Source organism: Geotrypetes seraphini, chromosome 3 (assembly GCF_902459505.1).
Source record: "Geotrypetes seraphini chromosome 3, aGeoSer1.1, whole genome shotgun sequence".
NCBI classification, from domain to species: domain Eukaryota; kingdom Metazoa; phylum Chordata; class Amphibia; order Gymnophiona; family Dermophiidae; genus Geotrypetes; species Geotrypetes seraphini.
Window position 1 is genome coordinate 331,391,415 of NC_047086.1, and position 24,913 is coordinate 331,416,327.

General features: G+C 42.7%; 1 protein-coding gene across 4 annotated transcripts in view; it reads right to left on the reverse strand.

The window, feature by feature from the left end:
* Positions 1–24,913, reverse strand: part of FANCL (FA complementation group L) — a 133,172-nt gene that overhangs the window by 25,338 nt on the left and 82,921 nt on the right. For all 4 annotated transcript variants that reach the window (XM_033936308.1, XM_033936309.1, XM_033936307.1 and 1 more), the window contains 4 exons: positions 23,469–23,619; positions 6,140–6,223; positions 650–695; positions 479–560 (listed from right to left, as the gene is read on the reverse strand). In XM_033936308.1, coding sequence (XP_033792199.1) covers positions 479–560; positions 650–695; positions 6,140–6,223; positions 23,469–23,619 — 363 coding nt within the window. The remainder of the gene's footprint in view (positions 1–478; positions 561–649; positions 696–6,139; positions 6,224–23,468; positions 23,620–24,913) is intronic.

Sequence of the window (24,913 nt, forward strand, 5' to 3'; positions counted from 1 at the left end):
ACCCGCTGGCAGAGAATTGAACCCCTAACCCTGATAATAAGAAGGACCTAGCCTCAGACCCAGGTTGTCTTTGTATAGGTTTTTTCCCCTAAGGGGACTCTCCCTGGGACACCTCACCTCTGATGATGAGAACCAGGGAAGCAAGGAAAAAAACGTGTGTACCTGAATGTAACACTCCTTGAGCACAGATCTGGAAAATGACAGTAATAAATCTAGACGTTAAATCCAAACTTGTTCACTTCCCAGTTTTGGTTCTGTTTGTTGAAGGCCTATGACAGCACTGAAATATTAGGGATTATATCTATAGAGAACACGTAGAATCTACTACAGAGGTTTCTGAAAATTCAAACATCTTTTCATCTATACTGGACCTTAAAAATAACTGTCCATGCTATATTGCTATATATGCCATGTTTTTTTTGCTGGCAGCAAAATTTAGATCTGAAAATAATCTCATACAAAAAAGGGAGCAACTTACAGATTTTGCAGTGTTAGTACGAACAGGGAAATCAATTTCTAAAACATTTTTCAAATTTTGTAGCAGATTATTTTCTGGATCCCTATAAAAGAAAATAAAACAGTATGTTCAATATTTCTGAAGGTAATTTAAAAAAAACATATGTATAGACATATTTTTATGGAAACATACCACAAATGGATGTTGCTATTCAGCTTACTTCTTAAAGGAGTTACCACTGCAAAAAAAAAATTAATATCATCTAAACCTTTACAAGATTGAATATTCAGAGCATCACTTATTTACTAGACTGAACAATAAATTTTATATATACATAAACAATTTTTAAATACCTTGGGTTCCTTTTACAAAGCATGGTAGCAATTCTTTATAAGACCCATTCATTTCCTATGGACTTCATCACATTTGCCACACCAGGAATCACTACCATGGCTTTGTAAAAGGGGTCCCTTGTATGTTGCATAAAATATTCCAGAAATAAAATTGGAAAGCTACAATATCCATATCAAAAGAAACATAACAGAAGATATTTGCTAAAATGTATAAAAACTATAAAAGACAAACATCTGCTTTTGTACAATGACCCTGGGCAAGTCACTTAATCCTCCATAGCCTCAGGTACGTTAGATAGATTGTGAGCCCACCGGGACAGATAGGGAAAATGCTTGAGTACCTGATTGTAAAACCGCTTAGAAAACCTTGATAGGCGGTATATAAAATCCTAATAAACTTAAACTTAATGTCCATTAAAATTATACTAAGGTATAGGGCAGTGGTCTCAAACTCAAACCAAGGCCACATTTCGGAGGGCAGCAGAAAAAAAATAGGGTATTTGGAGGGACGCAGAAAAAATAGTTAATATCTTATTAAAGAAATGACAATTTTGCATGAGGTAAAACTCTTTACAGTTTATAAATCTTTCCTTTAACTGTTAAAGGAAAGATTTATAAATATAAAGAATTTAACCTCACGCAAAATTGTCATTTCTTTAATAAGATGTATGACAGTCCTTATAAGGACGGTAATGGAAGTCTGTTCCCCTCCATTAGCCTCACATTTTAGATAATTTGCCTGTTTTCCCTTCCATTTGTTTTTTATCCTCTTCCCATTTTTTTTCTTTCTAAATATTGTACTTCTCCCAGTTACCTCTCATATCAGTCATTGTCAGTGCGTCAGACTATTACTGTTATTGTATTGAAATTTTGTTTTACTATGTGATTTATAATTTATTTATTACTCTATGTAAAACCGCTTTGTTATTTGATAAGGCGGTATATAAAATTTTTAATAAACCTTAATCCACCTAAGTTGTTCTAGCAGCTGCTGACATGCCTGCGCCAGAGGATACAAACAAGACAGAACCCGAGCATTCCACAAGGGACCTTCTGGAAAGTCAAACTGTTCTGTGACTAAAAAACTCAAATCCGGATGTCAGGGAAAGATAACAGATTGGGCACGCATACTGCAGAAACAAAAAAAATACTGTGGAGTGACGATGTTCCTGAAATGGACTTTATTGAAAAAAGTCAAATTTCAAAGGTACAATAAAATAATCCACATAAAAATCTAAAGGACCTGGTTTTACATGTACTGTAGAGCCATGGAAAAGAAGTGGAAAAAGAGGAAGTAGTGGGCTTGTCATCCAAGCCCAATTCCTGTAAAGATTCAGCAATCAAGTTAGGGAGCGCCACAACTTTAAACAAGCACACCACAGTCGGGTCTTCTCCAGGATCAGGAGCCCCTAAGTGATCCATGGATCCAGTATCCCAATCCAGATCCTCCAATCTGTGCAGAAAATAATCTGTGAGGTACGGATTCGCTGCTGTAGTCTCCAGCATAGACTGTGAAACAACCAGGGTGGTCCGAAAGACTGACGTCCCTGAAGAAATACCTGCGCTATGCGACGCCTTATGGGTAACAGAAGCCGGACCCCTTGACTGAAACTCGGACCACACAAATTTCATGATCTCTGAGAAGGCATCTGGACCCAGGAGTATAGAGTCACTCTTAGATGACTTAGACTTGTGCTTCTTAGTCTGCAGAGGATCTGTCTCGCGAATGGACAATAAATGCATAGTCCCCCAGCCCCGAAAATAAAGACGGCCGCCCCAGTGGGCTAGCTGAGCATTGTATCACCTGTTTCTGTGGAGGGGAGGCTGAACTCGAAGTTACTGTCCCCCCCTCCTCAGACTGCGCCGCGCAACATGTGGAAAAATTCAAAATTTGAAAAAGCAGGGAAAAGTTGGAAAAAAGATTGTTAAAAATCCAAGATGGCCACCAGATCAAAATCGCGCAAAAAAAAAAAAACTATAAAAAAATGGCCTTCCCAAAATAAAAAAATAACAGGGGACCTCTAGAAAACCCCTCAAAATTAGGTTTTAAAAATCACTGATAGAGCCTGTCAGCTCCTCTTACTCACAGTACTGAAGACAAAAGCTGCACCTGCTCTCTAGCCTCTGTGAAAAGCCAGAATCAGAATTCACTGCCAGGAAAGCTGATACCAAGCTGATTCTTCGGGGCTGCCTGTCAGACAGTCTGATTATGCCTCCACCCCTGCGGACCACCAACTGTACACCAGGATGGGCGGAGGAGTGAAACACAGCCTGCATGCTGTGGAACATTGCTGAGCCCGCTAAGCATGTGAAATGGTCTGCAGCCAACCCCCGCTTAACAGGGAGCAAGACCAGGTCAGGGTTGGCCCTGAACTCCAAGGAAGACTAGCAGTCTGGCTAACAGGTACCCCAAAGGGATCAGTCTGTTAGCTACGGACTGAAGTCTGTGAATTCTCAAGCAGGCAGCTTTTAAAAGTGCTTGAAACACAAAAGAACCGTGAAAGGGAATGAAACTACGTAGAAATAATAAATGTGAGATAGCAGAACTAACACCTGCAGCCATGCATGCACAAGAGAAAGACTGATGGGAGGAGCTAAGCTAGACTGTGAAGTATTCTAGAGACGGAGTGGAAAACCTGGAATGGTTCTTTTCTGCAGTCCATGCGGATAAAGGGAAACAACCCTATGGTCTAGAGCGGGGGTCGGCAACCTGCGGCACCAGAGCCGCATGCGGCTCTTTTCCACCTTTGCTGCGGCTCCGGTAGTGTGTCACGCAGGCATGCACCTTACAAGTCCAGCGTCGCGGCGGGAAATAGCCATGCTGAGCAGTGAGCTCAGCACATACACAGATGAAAGCCTTGCTTGCTGATTGGTCCGGCGGCCCCGCCGTGCCGCCGGACCAATCAGCAAGCAAGGCTTTCATCTGTGTAGTGCTGAGCTCACTGCTCAGCATGGCTATTTCCCGCCGCGACGCTGGACTTGTAAGGTGCACGCATGAAAAAGAAATCATCCTGGCCGGGGTCGGTGTCATGCTCCGGAGATCTACAGCCTTCCTATCTCCCTCTCCCTTCTACCTGCTTCCGGCCACATCCCCTGCTCCGCGGCTCTCTTCGGCAACTCAGCAGCAGCGATCGACACAAGCTTCTGACGTCGGGGCCTACCCTCTGCGAGTCCCGCTTGTTTCAACTTCCTTTTTTCCACAAAGGCGGGACTCGTAGAGGGAAGGCCTCGATGTCGGCAGCTTGTCTTGATCACCGCTGCTGACGAGTTGCTGAAGAGAGCCGCGGAGCAGGGGGGTGTTGCCAGGTGCAGGTAGAAGGGAGAGGGCCAGATGCAGGACTCGTGGGTGAGGGAGGAGAAGAGAGAGAGAAAGAGAGAGGGGAGGGAAACAAAAGGAAATCTTTCATACTGGGCTGGGCCGGAGTGGAGGGAGGGTGGAAAGATTCTAGCTACAGGGTGCAGTAACAAAGGAAAAGGGGGGGGGGGGAAAGCTGAAAATGGAGATAGTGACACAAAGAAGAGAAAGGGTAAGCAGGACCTACTGAATAAGGATAGAGATACAGAGGGGACATGAAGAGGAGGTGAAATAGAGACATAGAAGTAATGCTGAAAAAGTGGGGGGGGGGAGATAAAGACATTGAAAGGGCAAATGGTGAACATGGCGTAAAGATAAGGACAGAGACAAATGAAGATTCTGAAAAAGTGGTGAGATAGGGATATAGGTGAGATGGACACAAAGAAGGGTGATGCTGGAAAATAGGTGGAATGGTAATTCTGACAGACACAGAAGGGAAATGCTGGATCAAGGAGAGGTGGGGCTCAGGCTGGATGGAATGAGGAGAAATGCCTTGTTGGCCCGGAACTTCCTCTCCTACGTCAGAATTGACGTCAGGGAGCGGAATGCTGGTCAGCGCAACACTTCTGCAGGGAAAGCTTGGGACGGCGTTGGCTTGGGGGCTGTTCCCCGATTGCGGTGGCAGCAAACCGAGTGGCTTGGGGGAGGGCACGGAGACAGAAAGAAGGGGGAACAGGGAGACAGAAAGAAAAAGTTGGGGGAGAGAATGAGGTCTGGAGGAGAGGAAACATACAGGAGGCTGAAAGAAAGGAAGAAAGATTGGATGCACAGTCAGAAGAAGAAAGTGCAACCAGAGACTCCTGAAATCACCAAATAGCAAAGGTAGGAAAAATGATTTTATTTTCAATTTAGTGATCCTGTATATAGCATTAAGATAAGAAACAATATATGCAGTGTTAGATTTGTTTTATAATGGTTTTGCGGCTCCAAGTTTTTTTTTCTTTTCGAAAACGGGTCCAAGTGGCTCTTTATGTCTTAAAGGTTGCAGACCCCTGGTCTAGAGAATGTCTCACCTATTGCACTGGAATAGCCAATTATACAGGAAACTAATGACAGAAAATGCTGATGAAGCCTGGGACTTTTGTCACAACAAAACTACTGCTATAAATTTATAAAATGAAATTAATCCCCTGGGATTTCCTATCAGGGCTCAATACATACCAGTTTTCAGAAGAATCTGGTTAAAACTGATAGAAAGTTATAGGTGTACAACACTTACAAGCAGTTACCGTATATACTCGAATATAAACCAAGATTTGGGTGTCTCGGTTTATATTTGGGTTCTCGTGTGCTCCCCCACCCCCCACTAGAACCCATTGCAGGTCTCCTATGGGCCTGCCTTAAGCCCTGGTGTTCCAGCAGTGAGCCGGGATAGAAGCAATCCTACCTGCATCTTGTCCCGGCCAACTGTTAACCACCCCACTTCCCTCTCCAACATACCTTTTGAACCCTGATGGTCTAGTAGTAAAATGGGGCCGGAGTGATTTTTCTTTGCTACTGCCCCATGCAGTGCCACGATCAGCAATGGATGTGCAAGTTCCCGGGGCAGTTCGTGAGACCTTGAGAATGCACGGGGTGGTTAACAGCTTTCTGGGACAGGAGGCAGGATGGATCGCTCCTGTCCTGGCTCATCGCTGGACTACCAGGGCTTAAGGCAAGCCCACAGGAGGCCTGCAAAAGGTCCGGGAGGTGGGGTGGTTAACAGTTGGGTGGGACAGGACACAGGAAGGATTGCTACTGTCCGACTCACCACTGGACCAACAGGGCATAAGGGAGTCTGGGTGCAGAGCTGGGCAGGAAGGAGGGAGGGAAGGCAAGCTGGGTGCAAGGCAGGAAATTGAATATAAACCCCCCTGGTTTATAGTCAAGTGAACCTTTTTCCCCTTTTAGGGGGGATAAAGGGTTACCTCAGTTTATATTTAAGTATATATGGTACTAGTAGATTTATAAAACAAATTGAAAAAGGCTGAGTACCATGGTCAGCTCCAAGAAAGTAGCATTCAGGAAACATTTTTGGATGTCTGGGGTCCACATCTATGTTTATCGAAACATTATTTCCTACAATAAGAAAAAAATATGGGTTAAACATAGTTTAAATTATACTTAATTCTAATTCACAAAGTGCTGCAAGCAAAACCTTCCACTGCTGGGGCCTTTCTACAGCAAGTTTAGATAGTAAAACATAGGGAAAAGTACAAAGGAAGTTGCAATAAAGTTGATTTTGAGAAAGTGACAGTATGATTATCAAATGTCCCACTAAATTAGTATAAAGGGTTCCTTTTAAAAAGCTGCGGCAGCAGCAGCTGCTGCTGTGGAAATCGCTCCAACTCCCATAGGGATTTAATGGACGTTGGAGCATTTGTCATGCAGCAGCCACTATCATGACTTTGTAAAGGGGGGGGGAGAATTAGGCAACTCTTGATATCTACTGGGTGAGGCAAAAAAACTCCTCCTTACAGATTTTTTTGCAGTTTTCTCAGCAACCACTTTCAATTTCACTGAGAAATGTTATGTTCGTCATCATACTTACATATTATTATTAAACAACATTTAATTAACTAAAGCTATGTTGATGATACTGACATTTTAGCATTACTACCTAGTGATTTTTGAGCTAAAAAACAGTAAAATGTTATTCAAACAAGTTAACAATGTGTCAGAATTTTGTAGTCACTGTGAATGCTCAAAATATCTACTCCTAGCATTAATGTAGGCCTTCAATTGCTTTCTGAAGTTCTTAACACCCTTGTTGATTGGTTCCTGTGGCAGGCTGTCCCAGAACACCTGCAGGGCTTCTTTGAGGCTTTGGATGGCGATTGTGATAGGCTTCCCTCATTGCTTTCTAGACATGGTAGTCCAAGAGATTTAAGTCTAGTGAACTTGATTATAAAAGACTGCATCACTTTGATATCATTAATAGTAAGCTAGCATTCTTTTTTTTTTTTTTCAAATAAGGGAAGATTACGTTCTTACTTCGATAATCCTTCTAGTAGAAAGACATGAGTCTTGAACCAGTGGGTTATTCACCTCTAATCGTGAGTTGTGTGGAAGACACCATCTACATTTTTCAACTATCCTTCCTGTATCATTGGACTGTATTGCATCTCCTCAGTTTGTACCATACCAGTTGAAAACCACTGTAAGAGATCATAAGAATTTCCCTACTGGGAGAACCCGAAGGTCCATTAAGCTCAGTATCCTGTTTCCAACAGTGGCCAACCCGGGTCCCATGTACCTAGCTAGATCCCAAGTAATAAAACAAATTTTATGCTGCTTATCCTAAGAATAAGCAGCAGATTTCAAGGCATCTCAATAATGGCACATGGACTTCCCTATTAGGAATTTATCCAAACTTTTTAAAATCCCCGCTAATTGATTTCACCACATTCTCCAGTAATGAATTCCACAGTTTAATTGCACGTTGTGTGAAAAAATATTTTCTCCAGTTTGTTTTAAATCTACTACTTAGTCGCTTAATCACATGCCCCCTAGCCCTAGTATTTTGGAAAGAGTGAACAAGTGATTGACATCTACCCATTCCACCCACTCAGCATTTTATAGACCTCTATCATATCACCCCTGAGCCATCTCTTCTCCAAGCTAAAGAGCCCCACCGGCTTTAGCCTTTCCTCATAGGAATGCCATCCCATCCCTTTTATCATTTTCGTTGCCCTTCTCTGTACCTTTTCTAATTCTGCTATATCTTTTTCTGAAATACAGCGACCAGAATTGCACACAGTATTTGAGGTGCGACCGTACCATAGAGTAATAAAAGGTCATTATAACATTTTCATCTTTGTTTTCCATTCCTTTCCTGATAATTCCTAACATTCTATTTGCTTTCTTAGCCGCCACCGCATACTGAACTGAGGGTTTTAGTGTATCCTCAACAATAACACCTAGATCCTTTTCCTGGGCAGTGACTCCTAATATAGCCCCAATCCTGGAGAACTATCACAGAGCTGTTCAGCTTGTGCTCAAGCCCACTGCGGACAGAACCTGGGGTGAGCTTACCAAGGAAACTGGTTCTTGAACTCCCAAACTATTACTGCAGGCTGGCCAAGTGGATGCCCTGAAATGCAGGTGGCCCCTTGAATATAAACTTGTGTGCAGAACAAATTCTCTTGAAAAATCAAAACAGATGCCATCAATACTGCGGTGGGAACAGAATCTCAAGTATATCAGGGAGAAGGGAACTCATTCAGGAAGTTGTTTAGGACTGGATTAAGATACTCAGCTGTTGTGAAACAATGCCTGGTTAGTAAATGGACCACAGAAATCATCTAGTTTTATCCCAATGGGTTGAGCTTTTTTCAATTAACCAAACTCTGCTAAGATGGTTACCTCAAATGAAAGATTCCAAATACCTGCTAATTTTCTTTCCTTTAATAATTTAACAAATCAATCCAGGGAGGGGAGTGGCAAGATGGCAGCAATGTGAAAAGCCGTGAGAGACGCAGTAAAGAACAATGAGGTCTGATTTCCTCTATCGATTTGGCTTACCAGTTTTCCTGTGTTGTGAGTTTTCAGCGCTTTTACTATGCCGCATACAAAGAGGAAGGGGGTGATTAGGACCATTTCCTCGCCGACCCTAGTCTCTACCCCGATCCAGCAGACTATGGATCACTTCTTCTCAGCGCTCCTAGCAACTACACAACTATCCGGAGGTATGGAAAGCCCAGGCAGAGATGAGGGAGAATCTGCTGCCCTTTTGGAAATATCGTTATCTTCTCCGGAATCCCTCAACCCTTCATGTCCGGCAACTGCCGGGGCGCTGGAGCAGGAGACTCGTGATCCCGGAAGTGGATATGCGGAATCTCCAAGCAAGGGCACAACGCCTACGGCAGAACAGTTGATGTTTGCAAGCAAGAGAGAGGGAACTACACCCGCTCTCATGGCGGCGTCCCTGAATGATATCTGGTGGCTCCTCCAACAGATGGAGACTAAAATGACAAAATCAACAGAAGAGGTATCTAAAATAACTGATAAATTAGATTCCTTAACTAGAACTGTAGAGTTAATGAAAACGGATTTCACAGACCAGGCCAGGCCAACACAGGATGAGATACATCATTTGCAGCAATTCAAGACAGCAACAATTAAGGATAACACCTTAATACATAGGAAATTGGAACAGATTGAAAATTTCAACAATCGGTTAAACATTCGCTTTTTAAATTTCCCGCTGGCCCCGGGAGTATTACCTCTAGATTTTCTTAAAAGATATTTGATTGAGAATTTGAAAATTTCCCCAAATAATATACCTCCAATTAACAAAATCTTTTACCTGCCGAATAAAAAGATTCCTCAAAGCGAAGAAGAAAAAAAAGAGTGCAGTGTTCTCCCCAGGGCCTTTCAGCCGGGCGCTATGCCCGGCTAATTTAGATGACCGCCCGGCTGTCATCTATCGCAAATCCTGCTGCTGTCGCCGCTGCTCAGCATTAAAAAACAAACAAAACAAAAAAAATACCTCTTACCGTCTTGAAGACGCGAACTCAGTGATTTGTATTTATTTCACAGGCAGCTGCCTTAGCCTGTAGCGAACTCATGCTTCGGGGCTCTAAGGTGTGCGTGCCGGCTTCCCTTCTCTTCCCTATGAAACCGGAAGTTACGTCCGGGGGGGGGGGCGGGGGGAGAGAAGGGAAGCCGGCACGCACACCTAAGAGCCCCGAAGCATGAGTTCGCTATGGGCTAAGGCAGCTGCCTGTGAAATAAATACAAATCACTGCCGATTTATAAGCACAGGATGGCACATCAGAAGCCGATCTGAAGGGCAGTCCTCAGGTTGCCTCCAGTTTTGCTAGGGAGGGTTACTGAGCTATTTTGCTGTTTTTTTTAACCAGGCTTTGTCCTCTGATTGGATATGTTTCCCTGTCTCCAGAAAGCAGAATAATCCTGCTGCGTTGAGTGTAAATAACACCTCCCACAAAGCTGCTGATAATGCCTCTGCTCAGATCGTGTGGCTGCAGTGAGTCTGGGAGACTCTGGGAGGAAAAAAAGGTGTCAAGTTCTCTTCAGTTCCGGCAAGCAGGGTGATCAAGACCACGTGGAGGGTTTCTGCCTCGGGAAAGTTTAGTTTTTGGTCTCTTGGATTTGGGAAAGTTTAGTTTTTGGTCTCTTGGATTGTTACTCAGTTTGTAACGTCATTTTTTTCTTGAGAGGGAGCAGAATCCGAGTTGTGCCTCTGTCACTTGAATTTCCTGGCGAAGGAAGGGGGTCAGTTGCTCTGATCTTTCCTAAGTCACAGCAAAAGCCCATTGAGCCCCAAAAGAGGCAGGACAGCAAGTCATTATTAATCAGTTGTATGCATCTATGGGTAGCAAAGAGAGTTTTCTCACTGGGTTCCAGTGCTGTTTGCTATTTGAACTGCAGTGCTTAAGGTGTGCAGCTCAGAAGAGAGGTGTTTTTTTTGTGGGTTTAGAAAAAAAATCCTATCCCTTACAATACAGGGGAAAAAATCTTGGCAAATCATCAGATGAGAGCTGCTACTTGAAGCTCCTATGATGGTATGATTTTGAAGTGCAGGGATTTTCATGCTGTGCATTGTGCACAGATGTTGGTATGAGTTAATATTCGCGCAAACGGGGCTATGTGCACAGCTGCTGTTTCCAAGTCCTGCAAGAAGGTAGAGTTGTAGTTCCATGACAGAAATTGAGTTTTCTCTGGGCTCTTTTCAAAACTCCAGGCCAATGAAAAATTTGTGGGTGCTTTCTCTTTGATAACTGGTCACCACATCCATTATGAAACTGAGAGCACTGAGCACTTTCTCTTTGAAAAAGTTATCCAAGAAAATAAGTATTCCCATAGATTTAAACCTTCCTTTTCTGGAAACAGCATCTAGGTAAATAGCTTAAAAAATTGCTCTCAATGCATAGACTTTCCTAAGTTTGGGGACTGGGTAAAATAAGGATTGCCCGGATCCCACAGACCTCGCACATCTCTGTGGCATGGGGTCTGCAGGGCATTTTAACACCCGCAAATCTCACAGTTCCCGATCACCTTTGAGGTAAGTAAATTTTTAAGGATGTGAGGTAGAGATCTGCGAGGTTCATGGGGCTGCAAGATCCTCGTTTTACCCAGTCCTCTAGGTTTGTGTGTTGTCACTATGCATGTCATGTACAAAATACATATTTTTTGTGGTGTTTTGGGGGCCACGAGTGACTAATTATACTTTTCTTGGGTCTCTTTTTGGTATCAAACAAAGTTGTTCCTTAAGGCTCTTTTTCCTGTACATGTTCTTGCCCTAGATGGAAACACCAGGGATGGACTGTCGTAGGAAAGGAAGGGCAGAGAGGGTGGACAGTGGATGCAAGGGTCAGAGAGAGGGTGGACAATGGATGCAAGGGTCAGAGAGAGGGTGGACAGTAGATGGAAGGGGTAGAGAGCGAGAGGGCAGAGGCTGGGTGGAAGAGGCAAAGAGAGATGATAGATGTTGCATGGAAGGGAGTGAGGACAAACGTTGAATAGAAAGAAGAGAGTGAAGAGAAGATGATTAAAGCAGAAACAACAAAAGGTAGAAAAAAAAAAATTTGTTGCTCTATGTAGAATCAAAGTTTATACATAGGAAATGGAAATAAGGCAGTTTTTTGAGACTAAACCCCTTTCCTCAGGTCAGGACAGGATACCATAACAGCTTTATACTGTACTGTCTTGAAGAAAGATATGGTCTCTGAAAGCTAATTGAAAAATGGATTAGTCCAATAAAATGGTATTTTCTTATTTCTCATTATTTGTTTTATTTCTATTTGTTAATTTGTAAAGTGGTGATTGTTCTATATCAGTTTTTTCAAATTTACATCTACTGTCTTTATATTTTGCACAGTAATGGGGGGGGCATGTGTCACTGTTTCTGTGGTGTTGCATTGTATGCAGTCTGGTTTCTTGGTTCAGTTTAACTTTTGTCTACATATTTCTATTTTTAGTTTGTGATTATTCCATATTGGGTGAGGGTGTATCTGTTCTGTGTGTATAAAAAAGACATGGCTTTCTGTTACCAATGACTGTACAGGATCAATTGACTGTGCAGGATCTGGCTTTAGTTTTACAATGCGTGTGTTGGTGTTCTAGTACTCACTGCAGTGTTTAAGATGCTGCCTTTTCCTAGGTGCACCCTTGTTGTGTGACTCATGGATTATTACTAAAAATATATTTTTATATAGAGAAGGATTTAAAAAAATGATCAGCACTGGCTGTCATATATACTAGGTATGCCACAGGATTTAATGACCCTATTCTTACTTTACTGTTAACGTAAGCGTTGTCCCCCCACTACCACCACACACACACCCACTATAAAGAATTAAATTAAAGTTGTATTAAGAAGCAGCTTTCAAATGACATTATAAGCAAATAAAAATAAAATATTTTTAATACATTGCTAATTATTACCTGCATCTTTACCTAAACTGTTTTGCCCTAGCTCTCACTTTGATCTTAATCTGCTACTTTATTATTTTGCTGTAGTGCAATCACACAGGTCTCCTTCAAGGCTCAGTAACACCTCTCCATAAATTATGTGGAAGAGGTCTTGAAGTGGGGATTGCATCTATTTCATATCCTCAGTGAGACCTCAGGAAGGAACCTAGTGATCAAAACATTATTAGAGGTGCTGTAGAGCTGTTTCTTGTATGACTGGATGAGCTATATTTATCTTTTTTTCTTAGTTTTTTAAATTCATGCAGAAATAAATGGCTAGATTGAACCCAATGACTTCATTAATGCATTTCCCTTTTTTAAACCTCTATACCAGTGGTTCCCAAACCTGTCCTGGGGGACCCCCAGCCAGTCAGGTTTTCAAGATATCTCTAATGAATATGTCTCTGACAGGTTGAGAAAACTGAAGAGGAGTTATGTTGAGAGGTACCAAGCTGTCAGGTGTAGAGACGGCAGGTTGGGATGAAGCAGAGACCCCTGACTCTGTGTAAGCAGAGAAGGAAAAATTGGTAGAAGGTATGGCTCCCTGCTGCTGAGTTGAAGTAGAAGGGAGTACCAAGATTGTCTCGGCCACCGAGGAGCAATTAGAATCATGGTGGCATGATCGTTCTTCAACTTGACCAGAGTCTTGAGAATGAGAGAGAATGCATAGAGGAAGAGATTCGTCCATTCCAGAAGAAAAGCATCTGCCTCGAGGCGATGAGAATAGTATATCCTAGAGCAGAACTGAGGCAGTTTGTAGTTGTGGGGAGCTGCAAAGAGGTCTATCTGAGGTGTTCCCCACTGTGAAAAAAAGAGGCCAGGAATGGAGTGTCCATTCGTGAGGTTGCAGAAGACGACTCAAGTTGTCCGCCAAGCAATTCTTCGCCCCTTGGATGTAGACAGCTTTGAGGAAGGTGTTATGGCAGATTGCCCAGTCCCAAACCTTCAGAGCTTCTTGACAAAGGGAGGCAGATCCCGTCCCTCCCTGTTTGTTGACATAATACATGGCGATTTGGTTGTCCGTCCGAATGAGGACTACCTGGTCGTGAAGATGTTGAAAAGCGTTAAAAGCCTTGAAGATCACTCTGAGTTCCAACAGATTGATGTGACCCTGACAATTCGTACTGGTCCAGTGGCCTTGTGTACGGAGACCATCGAGATGAGCGCCCCAAGCTTAGGTTGAAGAATCTGTTGTGAAGACCTTCTGATGAGGAGGCGTTTGAAAAAGCAAGCCTCTGGAGAGATTGGAAGAGAGCATCCACCAACGGAGAGACAGCTTCAAAGAAGGAGTGACTGTTATGTGTCGAGAAAGTGGGTCGCAAACCTGCGTCCATTGAGAAGCCAGGGTCCACTCAGGAATTCTGAGGTGAAGTCTGGCAAAAGGAGTCATGTGTACTGTAGTACCTAGTAGTACCATCATATGTCTCGCTGAGATGGAAGAGCAGGAAGACACTGTATGGCAGAGTTGAAGGAGAGCTTCCAGACGTTGTTGTGGAAGGAATGCTCTGACTTGCATAGTATCCAGAACAGCTCTGATGAATTGTAGATTCTGTGAGGGTTGTAGTTGGGATTTGGGAAAGTTGATCCCAGACTTTGTAGGAAACAAGTAGTCCGTTGGGTCACTACAATAGCCCCCTCATATGTGGAATCTTTGATGAGCCAGTCGTCTAGGTAGGGAAATACCTGAAGACCATGGTTCCTTAGAACTGCTGCTACCACTATGAGGCACTTGGTGAACACTCTGGGGGAGGAAGCGAGGCCAAAGGATAGCACTCTGTAGTGATAATGTAGATTCCCCACCCGAAATCTGAGATATTGACGGGAGGCCGGATGAATGGGAATATGAGTGTGGGCCTCCTTGAGATCCAGAGAGCACAACCAGTCGTTCTGCTCGAGAAGGGGATAAAGGGATGCCAGGGACAACATTCAAAATTTTTCTTTGACCAAAAATTTGTTGAGAGCCCTGAGATCCAGAATGGGCCGCAGATTACCCGTCTTCTTCGGAACAAGGAAGTAACAGGAGTAAAACCCCCTGTTCTGCTGTTCCAAAGGAACTGGTTCGATGGCATGGAGACAAAGAAGAGCTTGAGCTTCCTGAAGAAGAAGGGTGGTCTGGGATGGACTGGAAGGAAACTCTCTTGGAGGAAGCTCTGGTGGAACTTGAGTGAAATGAAGAGAGTATCCTTCCCTGATGATGGACAGCACCCAGAGGTCAGATGTAATTGTCATCCATAGGTGGTAAAAATGATGGAGACGACCTTCTATAGGGGGAAGAGAAGTCAGAGACGGAACAATGGAGGTTATGCTCTGCTGTAAACAGTCAAAAAGGCTGTGAAGCCTTAGGTGTAGCAGAAAGTTGAGATTTTTGTTGCTTCTAAGGCTGCTGTGTCTTAGGAGGAAGGCGAGTGTAAGGAGCTGCCCTCGGAGCAAAACGCTTCTGGTAAATGGGAGGACGACGTGTAGACTTGGCAGCAGTTGGCTTTGGCTTAGGTTTGACAATAGAAGCAAAATATTTTTTTATTTTCAGACAACTTCTTGGTGGCTGCCTCGATAGATTCATCGAAGAGGTCATTGCGTGCACAAGGAATATTAGCCAAGCGGTCCTTAAGATTAGGGTCCATGTCAATGGTACAAAGCCAGGCAAAGCGACGCAATGCTACAGAGCAAGCAGCCGCCCGGGCAGACAACTCAAAGGCATTATAAGATGACTGTAGTCTGAGTTGTGATAGAGAAGCGATGACTTCCTGAAATTCAAAGTGTTTTTGAATGTCTAAGTAGGTAAGAAATTTAGGCAAAAGAGCAATGAGGAACTCAAAATAGGTGACAAAATGGAAATTATAATTGAGGACTTTAGAGGACATCATGGCATTTTGATAGATGTGACGTCCAAATTTGTCCATAGTTTTTCCTTCTCTTCCAGGAGGAACTGTGGCATAAACCTTGGAAGGATGGGACCTCTTCAAGGAGGATTCCACAAATAGGGATTGATGAGATAACTGTGAATTATCAAATCCCTTACAATGGAGAGTTTTGTAACTGGAGTCTAATTTTCCTGGAACAGCTGGAATTGCATAAGGAGTCTCCAGGCATCTGGTAAAAGTTTGAGACAAAAGCTTGTGAATAGGAAGCTTAAGTGACTCTGCCAGAGGTTGAGGAAGATGCATGACTTCAAGATACTCCTTAGAGTATTTGGAACCAGCATCCAGTTGAAGGTCTAAGTCCACAGCCATCTGACAAAGAAAAGATGAGAAAGATAGCTGATCCGGTAATGCTTTGCCTCGAGAAGGACTTGAGGTTGTCGAGGCAGCATGGGTCAAAGATGAAGCTTCGGCTGGAAAAAAGGCCTCAAAAGAATAAGGAGACTTGGACGAGGCTCTGGAAGCTGCTGAGTCCTCGAGGTGTGGAAGTGGAGACCTCGAATGAGGAGTTGGCGGTCTAGAAGTAGGTGTAGATCGAGGCTTAATTGAAGGACGTTCCTTAGAAGAAGAACTATGCCTGGAAGGATGCCTCGATGAAGATCTCGATTGTCGTTGAGAACGGTGCTCAGAAGCAGATCTCGAAGATAGAAGAGACTTTGCCTCAAATTCAGAAGCAGCCGATGCCACCAAAAAATGGATAGGGCTGGAGGCTGTGGATCGAAGTTCCAGAGACTTGATGGAGGAACCTCGATTCACTCCCAAAGACTATTCCTTTGATAGAGTGTGAGGATTCCTGCCGAGGCACTTGCAAAGAATCTGCTCCTTGCTTCACGTTCTTAGATGCCAGACCAGACACTCGCAGAGACTCTGCTCCCTGCATAGAGTGTGTAGACTCAGACTGAGGCATAGGAAGAGGCTCGACCTCGCGGGAGTCTGCAGAATGCCCAGGCTGGATTAGAGTAGCTAGCTTCGGTCCCATTTTGGTGAGGAACTGAAGAAATTGCTGCTCTAACATGGTTTGGAAATAAGCTGGCAAAGATGGATCCGTGTCTGAAAACCGGACCACCTGCCTTGGCAGTGGAAATGTGCTTCGACTTAGAAGTCTTAGGCACTTTAAGCACTACTGGTGGAACTGTCTGCTAAGCTATCTGACCTGAGGAAACAGGGAAAGATGTAGCAGACGTCGTCGAGGAAAGAGCCGCTGCAAACAAAGAAGATCTGATGAGGCTCGAAGTCAAAGCGGTGGAGGCAGGAGGACCCTCGTTTGAAGGCGAGACCGAGGTGGGCTTCGAAGTCGAAGACGTGGATGAATCCATCTGGAAGAGCTTTTCCACCGAAAGTTGACTACATTTAAGGGCTCGAGGTTGAAGAGTAGCACAGCGTTCGCACGACTTATGATGATGTTGTGGCCCAAGGCACTTGAGGCACCTGGTGTGAGGGTCCGTGAGAGAAATTGAGCGTTGACAATGGCTACACTTCTTAAAGCCTGTCGCTGGCCGGGACATAGAAGGAAAAACAGCCGCTGCAAGGTCGTGCGACCGAGTGGCCTGCCCCAGCAGCCGAATGGAATAACTTAATTTTTTTTTTTAACTCAAAATAAAATAAAGAACATACGGACAGCGATTCGTGAAGAAAAAAACACAAACTGCGGTGTAGAGAAGGCACGAAGTGAAAAGTTAAACGCGAAGAATCAAAGACGGACTTCTCGGCTCCGCGGAAAACTGAGAACTGAGGAGACGTGCCCTACGCTGGGCGGGAAGGCACTCGCGCATGCGCAGTGCGGTCGACTCGAAACTTCTAGTTTCTACAAGCAAGTCTGCATGCGAGGCTTCCGAATCCGGGCTCTGTCGATGACGTCACCCATATGTGAGAATAGGCTGCCTGCTTGTCCTGGGATAACTAAGAGTATACTTGGATCTGATAAGATCTTCAAAGTGAAAGGTAAAGCACTAGGCTTAATGAGAAGTCCTCTGCGGCAATATGTAATTAATTTTCATAAACTGCAATATATCCGAAACTGGAATACTAATGAGTAATAACTGCTTAACTTTTTATGCTTTACATAAACTGATCATTATAACAATTTACAGATGATAACTTTACTTGATAGTATAAATGTTAGTGTTTAGCCATCTAGACTACCGTCATGTATTCTACCTTGTTCTAGCAGCCTCTACACTGAAACTACTGCAAATGATTCAGAATACTGCTACTAGATTAATATTGGGCTCATATTGTAGTAGTTTATCACCCATGTGTAGTGTGTTCTACACTGGTCAATTTCCTATTGAGTACTGTACAAGCTTTGTTTTTATTATTCAAAAAGCTTTGCAAACTATGGCACCTTATTACCTCACCTTGGTGTTGAAGGTTTATCATCCACCAACGCGATTGCATTCAGAGGTAAATTGCATTAATCTGTGCCACTTCTCTTTTTCAGGGCCACATATGTGGAATCGTTGTCCAATAGCACTACGATCCTTGGCATCAATGTTTAGGAAGCAGCTGAAGGCATTTTTAATTACACAAGCATATGGTTAGACAGTGCTGTGAGCAGGTTTTGCCCCATTTTTTCTGTGTTTTGTCTTTAGTCCAGGCTTGTTCTTTGCCCATTTGTGTGAGCCTGGTGTTTAATTGTGCTTGATTTTATGCTTGCTGGGTTCTCATAATAATATGCAAAATATAAAGGCTATAAATAAACTACATACTTGACCTATATTTTCTTCCAATTGTAACATACCTGATGATGCATCAAGAAAAAAAAGAGACATTTCACATTGGTTATAAACAAGATATGCATATCATAAAGTGTATTTTTTTAAAGAAAACAAAGCAAAAACACTTCTATTACCACAGAATCTACTAAAAAAGTGGCACTGACAACAAAACTGGCATCATAGAATTTTGGCAGCATTTCCCAGAAGAAATCCTATTAGAAATAGCTCTGCCATGAATTGTGAATGGACCTGTTTCTCCTCCTCCATCTAATTTGTAAATTATTTGCTAGCAGCAAAAGCCATAGTGAACTTAAACATGTTTTTTTAAAAGCCTTTTTAATGCTTCATTCTGTACATTAGCTGTGTTCCTTTATGAATTTTAAACTTGGCAGTTTGGAGAAAATAGATACAGAATGTTCTAAACAAAATGGGGTTAATAATCAAAACAAGCGTCTAAGTGCCCTTTTGGCCTAAGTCCTTAAACGTTCAAAGCAAAAGCAGGGAAAGTATCCATAACCAAAACAAACGTCCTTGTTTTGATTATGGCCTGCCTCTACTAAACGCCCAGATCACCACTACGTCTAAAAGTACACCCCCAGGACGTCTACACTTTTTGGCCATAATGAACCAAAAAAACGCCTAGAAACATAGAAAGATGACGGCAGAAAAGGGCCACAGCCCATCAAGTCTGCCCACTCTTCTGACCCACCCCATCAAGTCTGAGTGCTAATGACCCAGATCCTTAGCTCGACCCCCATAGGGATCCCATGTGGATGTCCCATTTATTCTTAAAGTCGAGCACGCTGGTGGCCTTGACCACCTGCACCGGAAGTTTGTTCCAGTGATCTACAACCCTTTCTGTGAAGAAATACTTCCTGGTGTCACCATTAAATTTCCCTCCTCTGAGTTTGAGCGGGTGCCCCCTTGTGACCGAGGGTCCCCTGGGGAAGAATATATCGCTTTCCACCTCGACACGACCTGTGATGTACTTAAATATCTCAATCATGTCTCCCCTTTCTCTACGCTCCTCAAGAGAGTATAGCTGTAGTTTGCCCAGTCTTTCTTCGTATGAGAGACTCTTGAGTCCGGAGACCATTCTAGTGGCCATTCGCTGAACCGATTCAGCTCGAAGCACATCCTTTTGGTAGTGTGGTCTCCAAAATTGCACACAGTATTCCAGGTGAGGTCTCACCATGGTTCTGTAAAGCGGCATTATGACTTCAGGTTTGCGGCTGATGAAGCCTCTATTGATACATCCCAACATTTGCCTTGCCTTGGATGAGGCCTGCTCCACTTGTTTGGCAGCCTTCATATCTGCACTGACGATTACTCCCAAGTCCCGTTCTTCTGAAGTCCTAGTTAGTGTTTCTCCATTTAAGGTGTAAGTTTTGCATGGATTTCCGCAGCCGAGATGCATGACCTTACATTTCTTAGCGTCGAAGCCCAGCTGCCATGTCGAGGACCAGTTTTCCAACGTGATCAGATCCTGCACCATACTATCCTTGAGATTGCTTTCACTTACTATATTACACAGTTTGGTGTCGTCGGCGAACAGTGTTACTTTACCCTGAAGCCCTCGGGTCAAGTCCCTTATGAATATGTTGAAAAGGGATGGTCCCAGGACTGAGCCCTGCGGTACTCCGCTAGTCACCGCCGATGTCTCAGAGGGTGCCGTTGACCACCACCCTCTGAAGTCTTCCACTCAGCCAATCACTGACCCATGCAGTTAGCTTCTCGCCTAAACCCATCGATTTCATCTTGTTTAATAGTCTACGGTGTGGGACACTGTCAAACGCTTTGCTGAAATCCAAGTACACTATGTCCAAAGACTCTCCCGAGTCCAGCTTTCCTGTCACCCAATCAAAGAAGCTTATAAGCCTAAGCCCCAAACATCCAACAGAAGGGCTTTTAGGCAAAGGAGGAGCCAGTCCTTCGCCTAAAAGCTGGATTCTGTAACCGGTGTCTGTCAAAAACAACACCGGTTACAGAAACACGCCCCCCCCCCCACAACGATCCAGGCAGGAGGGTGCCCAAGCCCTCCTGCCATGTCGACCCGCGACCACCCCGGCCGACCCCATCTCTCCTGCCGCGGGTCGCGGCAGTTCGGGTAGAGGACTGATGGCATCGCGGTAGGGGAGATGAGGCATCTTGCGGTGGAGGGGTAGGCAGGTTGCATTTTCTGCATTTAGACGTGTTTTGACTTGGTCTAAGTCAAAAACGTATAAGTGCCGACTAGGCAACCTGCCTAAAGTTTTGGTTATACCTGTTGTACGCCTAGGTGTAAGTCGGCTCCCTTCCGCCTACCGCCCGCCCTTTCCCCTCCTCTAAACACACCTCTTTTCTCTCTGTGCGTCTAGAGGCAGGGGAAAGGCCTAAGTTGGTTTTACATACATCTAAAAACTAGCTTTGGTTATGGGTACTTGGACGATCAGGCGTTTTGATCGTCTAAGTAGCCATTTAGGACACTTTTTAGACTTTTTTTTCTTTTGATTATGCCCCTCCACGTCTACAATTAAAAATAATTGCATTTTTTAAAATTTCAATAAAAAAGAGATTATAATCTCTAATTTATCACTTTATAATATTACACAGGTTTGCAAATAATTTTTTTCAAGAGCTGTTTTGGTTATTCCACGTAATCTTTATGTTTTTTTGGTGCGCTGAATCCGAAAATGACCTATTTTGTCATAGGACATCATGTTTCCTAACAATTTAGGTTAAATAAGGCAATACCTCAAAATAAATGGAAATAGACTTCTAAAATTAAAGTTTTATTACAATTTTTTTCATGAAAAACCTTCTTTGAACTGAAATGAGCTCACCTACACACACTATACTCGATTCTTCTTCCCTGTGAAGTTCCTCTTGGTGCATTTACGCTTGTTAGTAGCATCTGGAATGTCTCTTTGAAGCATCTAACAGTAGTCTGCCATCATTGTAATGCTCCATTTTCCCTGGTATCTCCTTTCCATCTCTTTATAATGTCTTGATGGAATCATTCACTTTGTTCCTCACTCACTGTTCCCAAATTTTCAGGAAAGTAGTCAAGGTGGGATTGGAGGAAATGCACTTTCAAACTCATCAGGAAACCTCAAGCTTGAAATGCTTTCAGCATTCGTCCGACGATCTTTTTGTAGTGAGGATCTTTGTTATTGCCTAAAAATTTCTGTACGACTTCTTTAAATGCAATCCACCCTTCTTTTTGAGGATCCGTCATGGTATTGACAAACTCTTGATTAACTATAAGCCTTCTAATGTCTGGTCTAACGAACACATCTTCTTTTAATTTTGTCTCCAACAGCCCTGGAAACTTTGTGACCAAGTATTTGAAGCATTCTCCATCTCTTGGAAGTGATTTTATGAATTGCTTCATCAATCCCAATTTTATGTGGAGAGGTTTATGGGAAAGTACCAAAGTTTATCGGATGACATTTTTTTCACCGACTGTTAGCACCCTCGGCTGCCAACTCTTCTTGGTCCAGTGATTTTGCCGGTCTCGACTGTCCCAAAGACACAGAAAACAAGGGTATTTGGTATACCCAGTTTGTTGCCTGAGCAGCATGCACAAGACCTTCAAGTCCCTACACACTTGCCAACCATGGTCTTCATATTTAAGTTTACGAAGAACCAATTCCAAGTTCTCGTAGGTTTCCTTCAAGTGTACGGAATAACCTACAGGTATGGAAGTGTAAAAACCACTGTTGTGGAGTAAAACTGCTTTGAGATTTCTTTTTGAAGAATCTATAAAAAGACACCATTGCTTTAAATCATATTGGATTTTAAATTGACCCATCAGACCTTCGACATCGATGCAATAAACCAACTTGTCTTCCTGGGTGAAGTAAGGAACGAACTCCATTTCACGATGTCTGAACCATGAAGATGACACTCCTGGCAACAATAAATTCCTGCTTTTCAGCCTTGATCCGAGTAACTCAGCGGCATCTTTGGGAAGATTCAAGTCTCTTACCAAATCATTCATCTCCTCCCGAGAAAACAATTTTGGTCTTGTATCATCTTCAAAGTAAGAACTTGATTCATCTGGTTCAGGAATGACTTCACCTTCATCGGAGCTAAGTATCTCTTCCAAGGTAGCAAGGGACTTGGGTACTGGTATATCTGTGCCCTGGGGGATGGAACGAATTGCTGAGTGAAGACTGGGGTATGAAATGTAATGTTTCCATTTGGAATTAAATCCTTTCACGTTGCATGAACAAAAGTAACAGTCGTCACTATGGTTCTTTTGTTCTCGCCATACCATAGGAATCCCATAACGGAAAGATTTTTTCTTACCCTTAAACCAGTTTCGGAGGTCCTTAACACACTGTTTGCACATTTTATGAGGCACCCAAACTTTATCTTGATCTCCAATTTTTAGTCCAAAGTATGTGAAGTATACTTTTTTCACAAAGTCTGTAATATTCTGCTGTTGCTTCAACACTGTATATTCACCATAGATGAAACAGAAACTGTCTGGCAAATTAATACACTTTTGCAGAGCCATAACATAACGGCTGAAGAATGGCACGTGTGAACAGCCTAGAACCAAGAACCTGATGATGATTCATGCACAAGTGTGGACTGCAGGAGAGAGCAGCTCTTTGTCTTTATACGAGTCGTCACAGTGCTGGCCACGCCCCTCTGCACTGACTGGAGCTGCTGCCATCTGCCCTGAGTCTTCCTCCCACTGGATTCTTCTGGAAATATTAACCCCTTCTACCATTAAAAGCACAGACTCAGGGCTGAGGCTTACATATACAGCATGCTGCTGAGTATCCCAGTAGTCAGACATGTCACTCAGAGCAGCACTTGTAATCACCCCCTTTGCAGGGGTGAGGGGCAGAGATTGTTTACCTGTAAATAACAACAAAGAGCCAGAAGAGAACTAGGGAAATGAGGAAATATAATTTTTTTTTCCTAAAACTTGCTGACCATCAGAATTAGTGCTTTTTTTTTTCTTTTTTACCTAACTCGGACAACCCCTTTAAGGTTTTTTTGGCATTTTATATCTTAAATGCACTTATGTGAATTAATTAATAGTAATTTGGACTTTAAATTTGGTTAAAACCCATAATATAAAACAATTGATACATTTGAAGACAATTTTGCATTTTGTGGCAAATCATGATGTCTAGTTTTTTCAATATTTTGTTTTCAGCACACCAAAATACATAGAAATTAGATGAAAATAATCAGCTTTTTAGTCGCAGACTTATGTTATCAATGAAAATTTACATTAACTTTTTTGTATACCTATTGCAATTCTTCTCGCTGTGGCATTCCGTGTGGGTTTTTCAGGCTCAAGTACCCAAGTCTCCTCATCAATTTCATCCATAACATCCCAAAATTCCTTCATGGAGTCTAATGCTGCCAAGAACTGCTTCTGAATATTTATTAAAGAGCTCTATAAAAGAATTAAACAAGTTATACACCACCGTCTCAATAGTAGCAATGAAGAACTACTTTTAAAAGAATGTCAGTTAAGTGTTGAATCTAATTCATAACACTGACCAACACTCATTTTGGTACCTCAAATGTTAAGACCTTTTTTCTGGGCATATTTTTGCCTGCTGATTCCAAAAATGGAACCAGTTTTCTCCTATCAGCTCTAGATTTTAAGATAAAGAACATGTGTCATATAACATTCTTTATTTGCCCATTTAAAAAAATCAGGATATTTTAATGTAGTGTTTAAATTAATCTTTTAAGCATGAAAGAAAAATTAAAAATTAAAAGAAAAGTGTACAACATGAAAATCTACTTATTTCATATGAAAAGCACAAGTTTATAATACAAACTTTCCAGTCATTCGACACACAAGAAGCTCCTTTTGTAAGACTTCCAAGAGTGAGATCTCCCAGGACAATCGATTTCAACAACAGTCTGCTATAATGTGTGCATCCCATCTTCCTTGGTATCTGGCTTCTATTGTTTTTATGTCTTGGTGAAATCTTTCACCTTGCTCTTCGCTTAAGTCACCAAGGTTCTCTGGAAATTGATCTAAGTGACTGTGCAGATAATGGACTTTAACACTCATGTTACAACCAAGCCTGTTGAAATGAAAGAACATATCCTCTAATTGTGTGTAGTTGTCTGTCTTCTTGTTGTCAAGAAAGTTTTTCACAACAAAAACAAATGAAGACCAGGCACATTTATCAATTTCATTCATTGACGAGTTTGTTGAAAGGGGTCCGTTGATAAGCATAGATTGGATTTGAATCATCCAGACTCTGTGTGAACACCTTTTTGCTGCATCCTACCCACATAACCTGTGGAAGAAATTCCTGCTGCAGATCAGTTTTTGTTTCTTTCTTTGCTTTGAGTTTTTGGAAGGACATATGTTATATAGCTATTAGAGTGAATATGCTATTTATATGCTAAATAATTTTACTCAAGTAAGGAGTTTTTCTAGACCGAAGATATGTCTGCACCTTCAAATTTCTTTTTGAAGTTGTCTTGTCCGGAGGATTAAAGCTTTTAGTAAATCCACCGTGACGCTAAGGTCTTTTCTCCATTTTTAAATATTAAACCTGTGGCACTTCTTTCCCATTGTTATGTGGTACCTGAATGCATGTCATTGTTGAAGCAATAAAATGTGGGTCATTTATAAGTTGTCTGATCTGTGGGCCATCGAAAATTCCTGTCTTCAGTTTTACCATGGTTAAGTCCAGGTAACATATGGGCAACGGGACAATCAC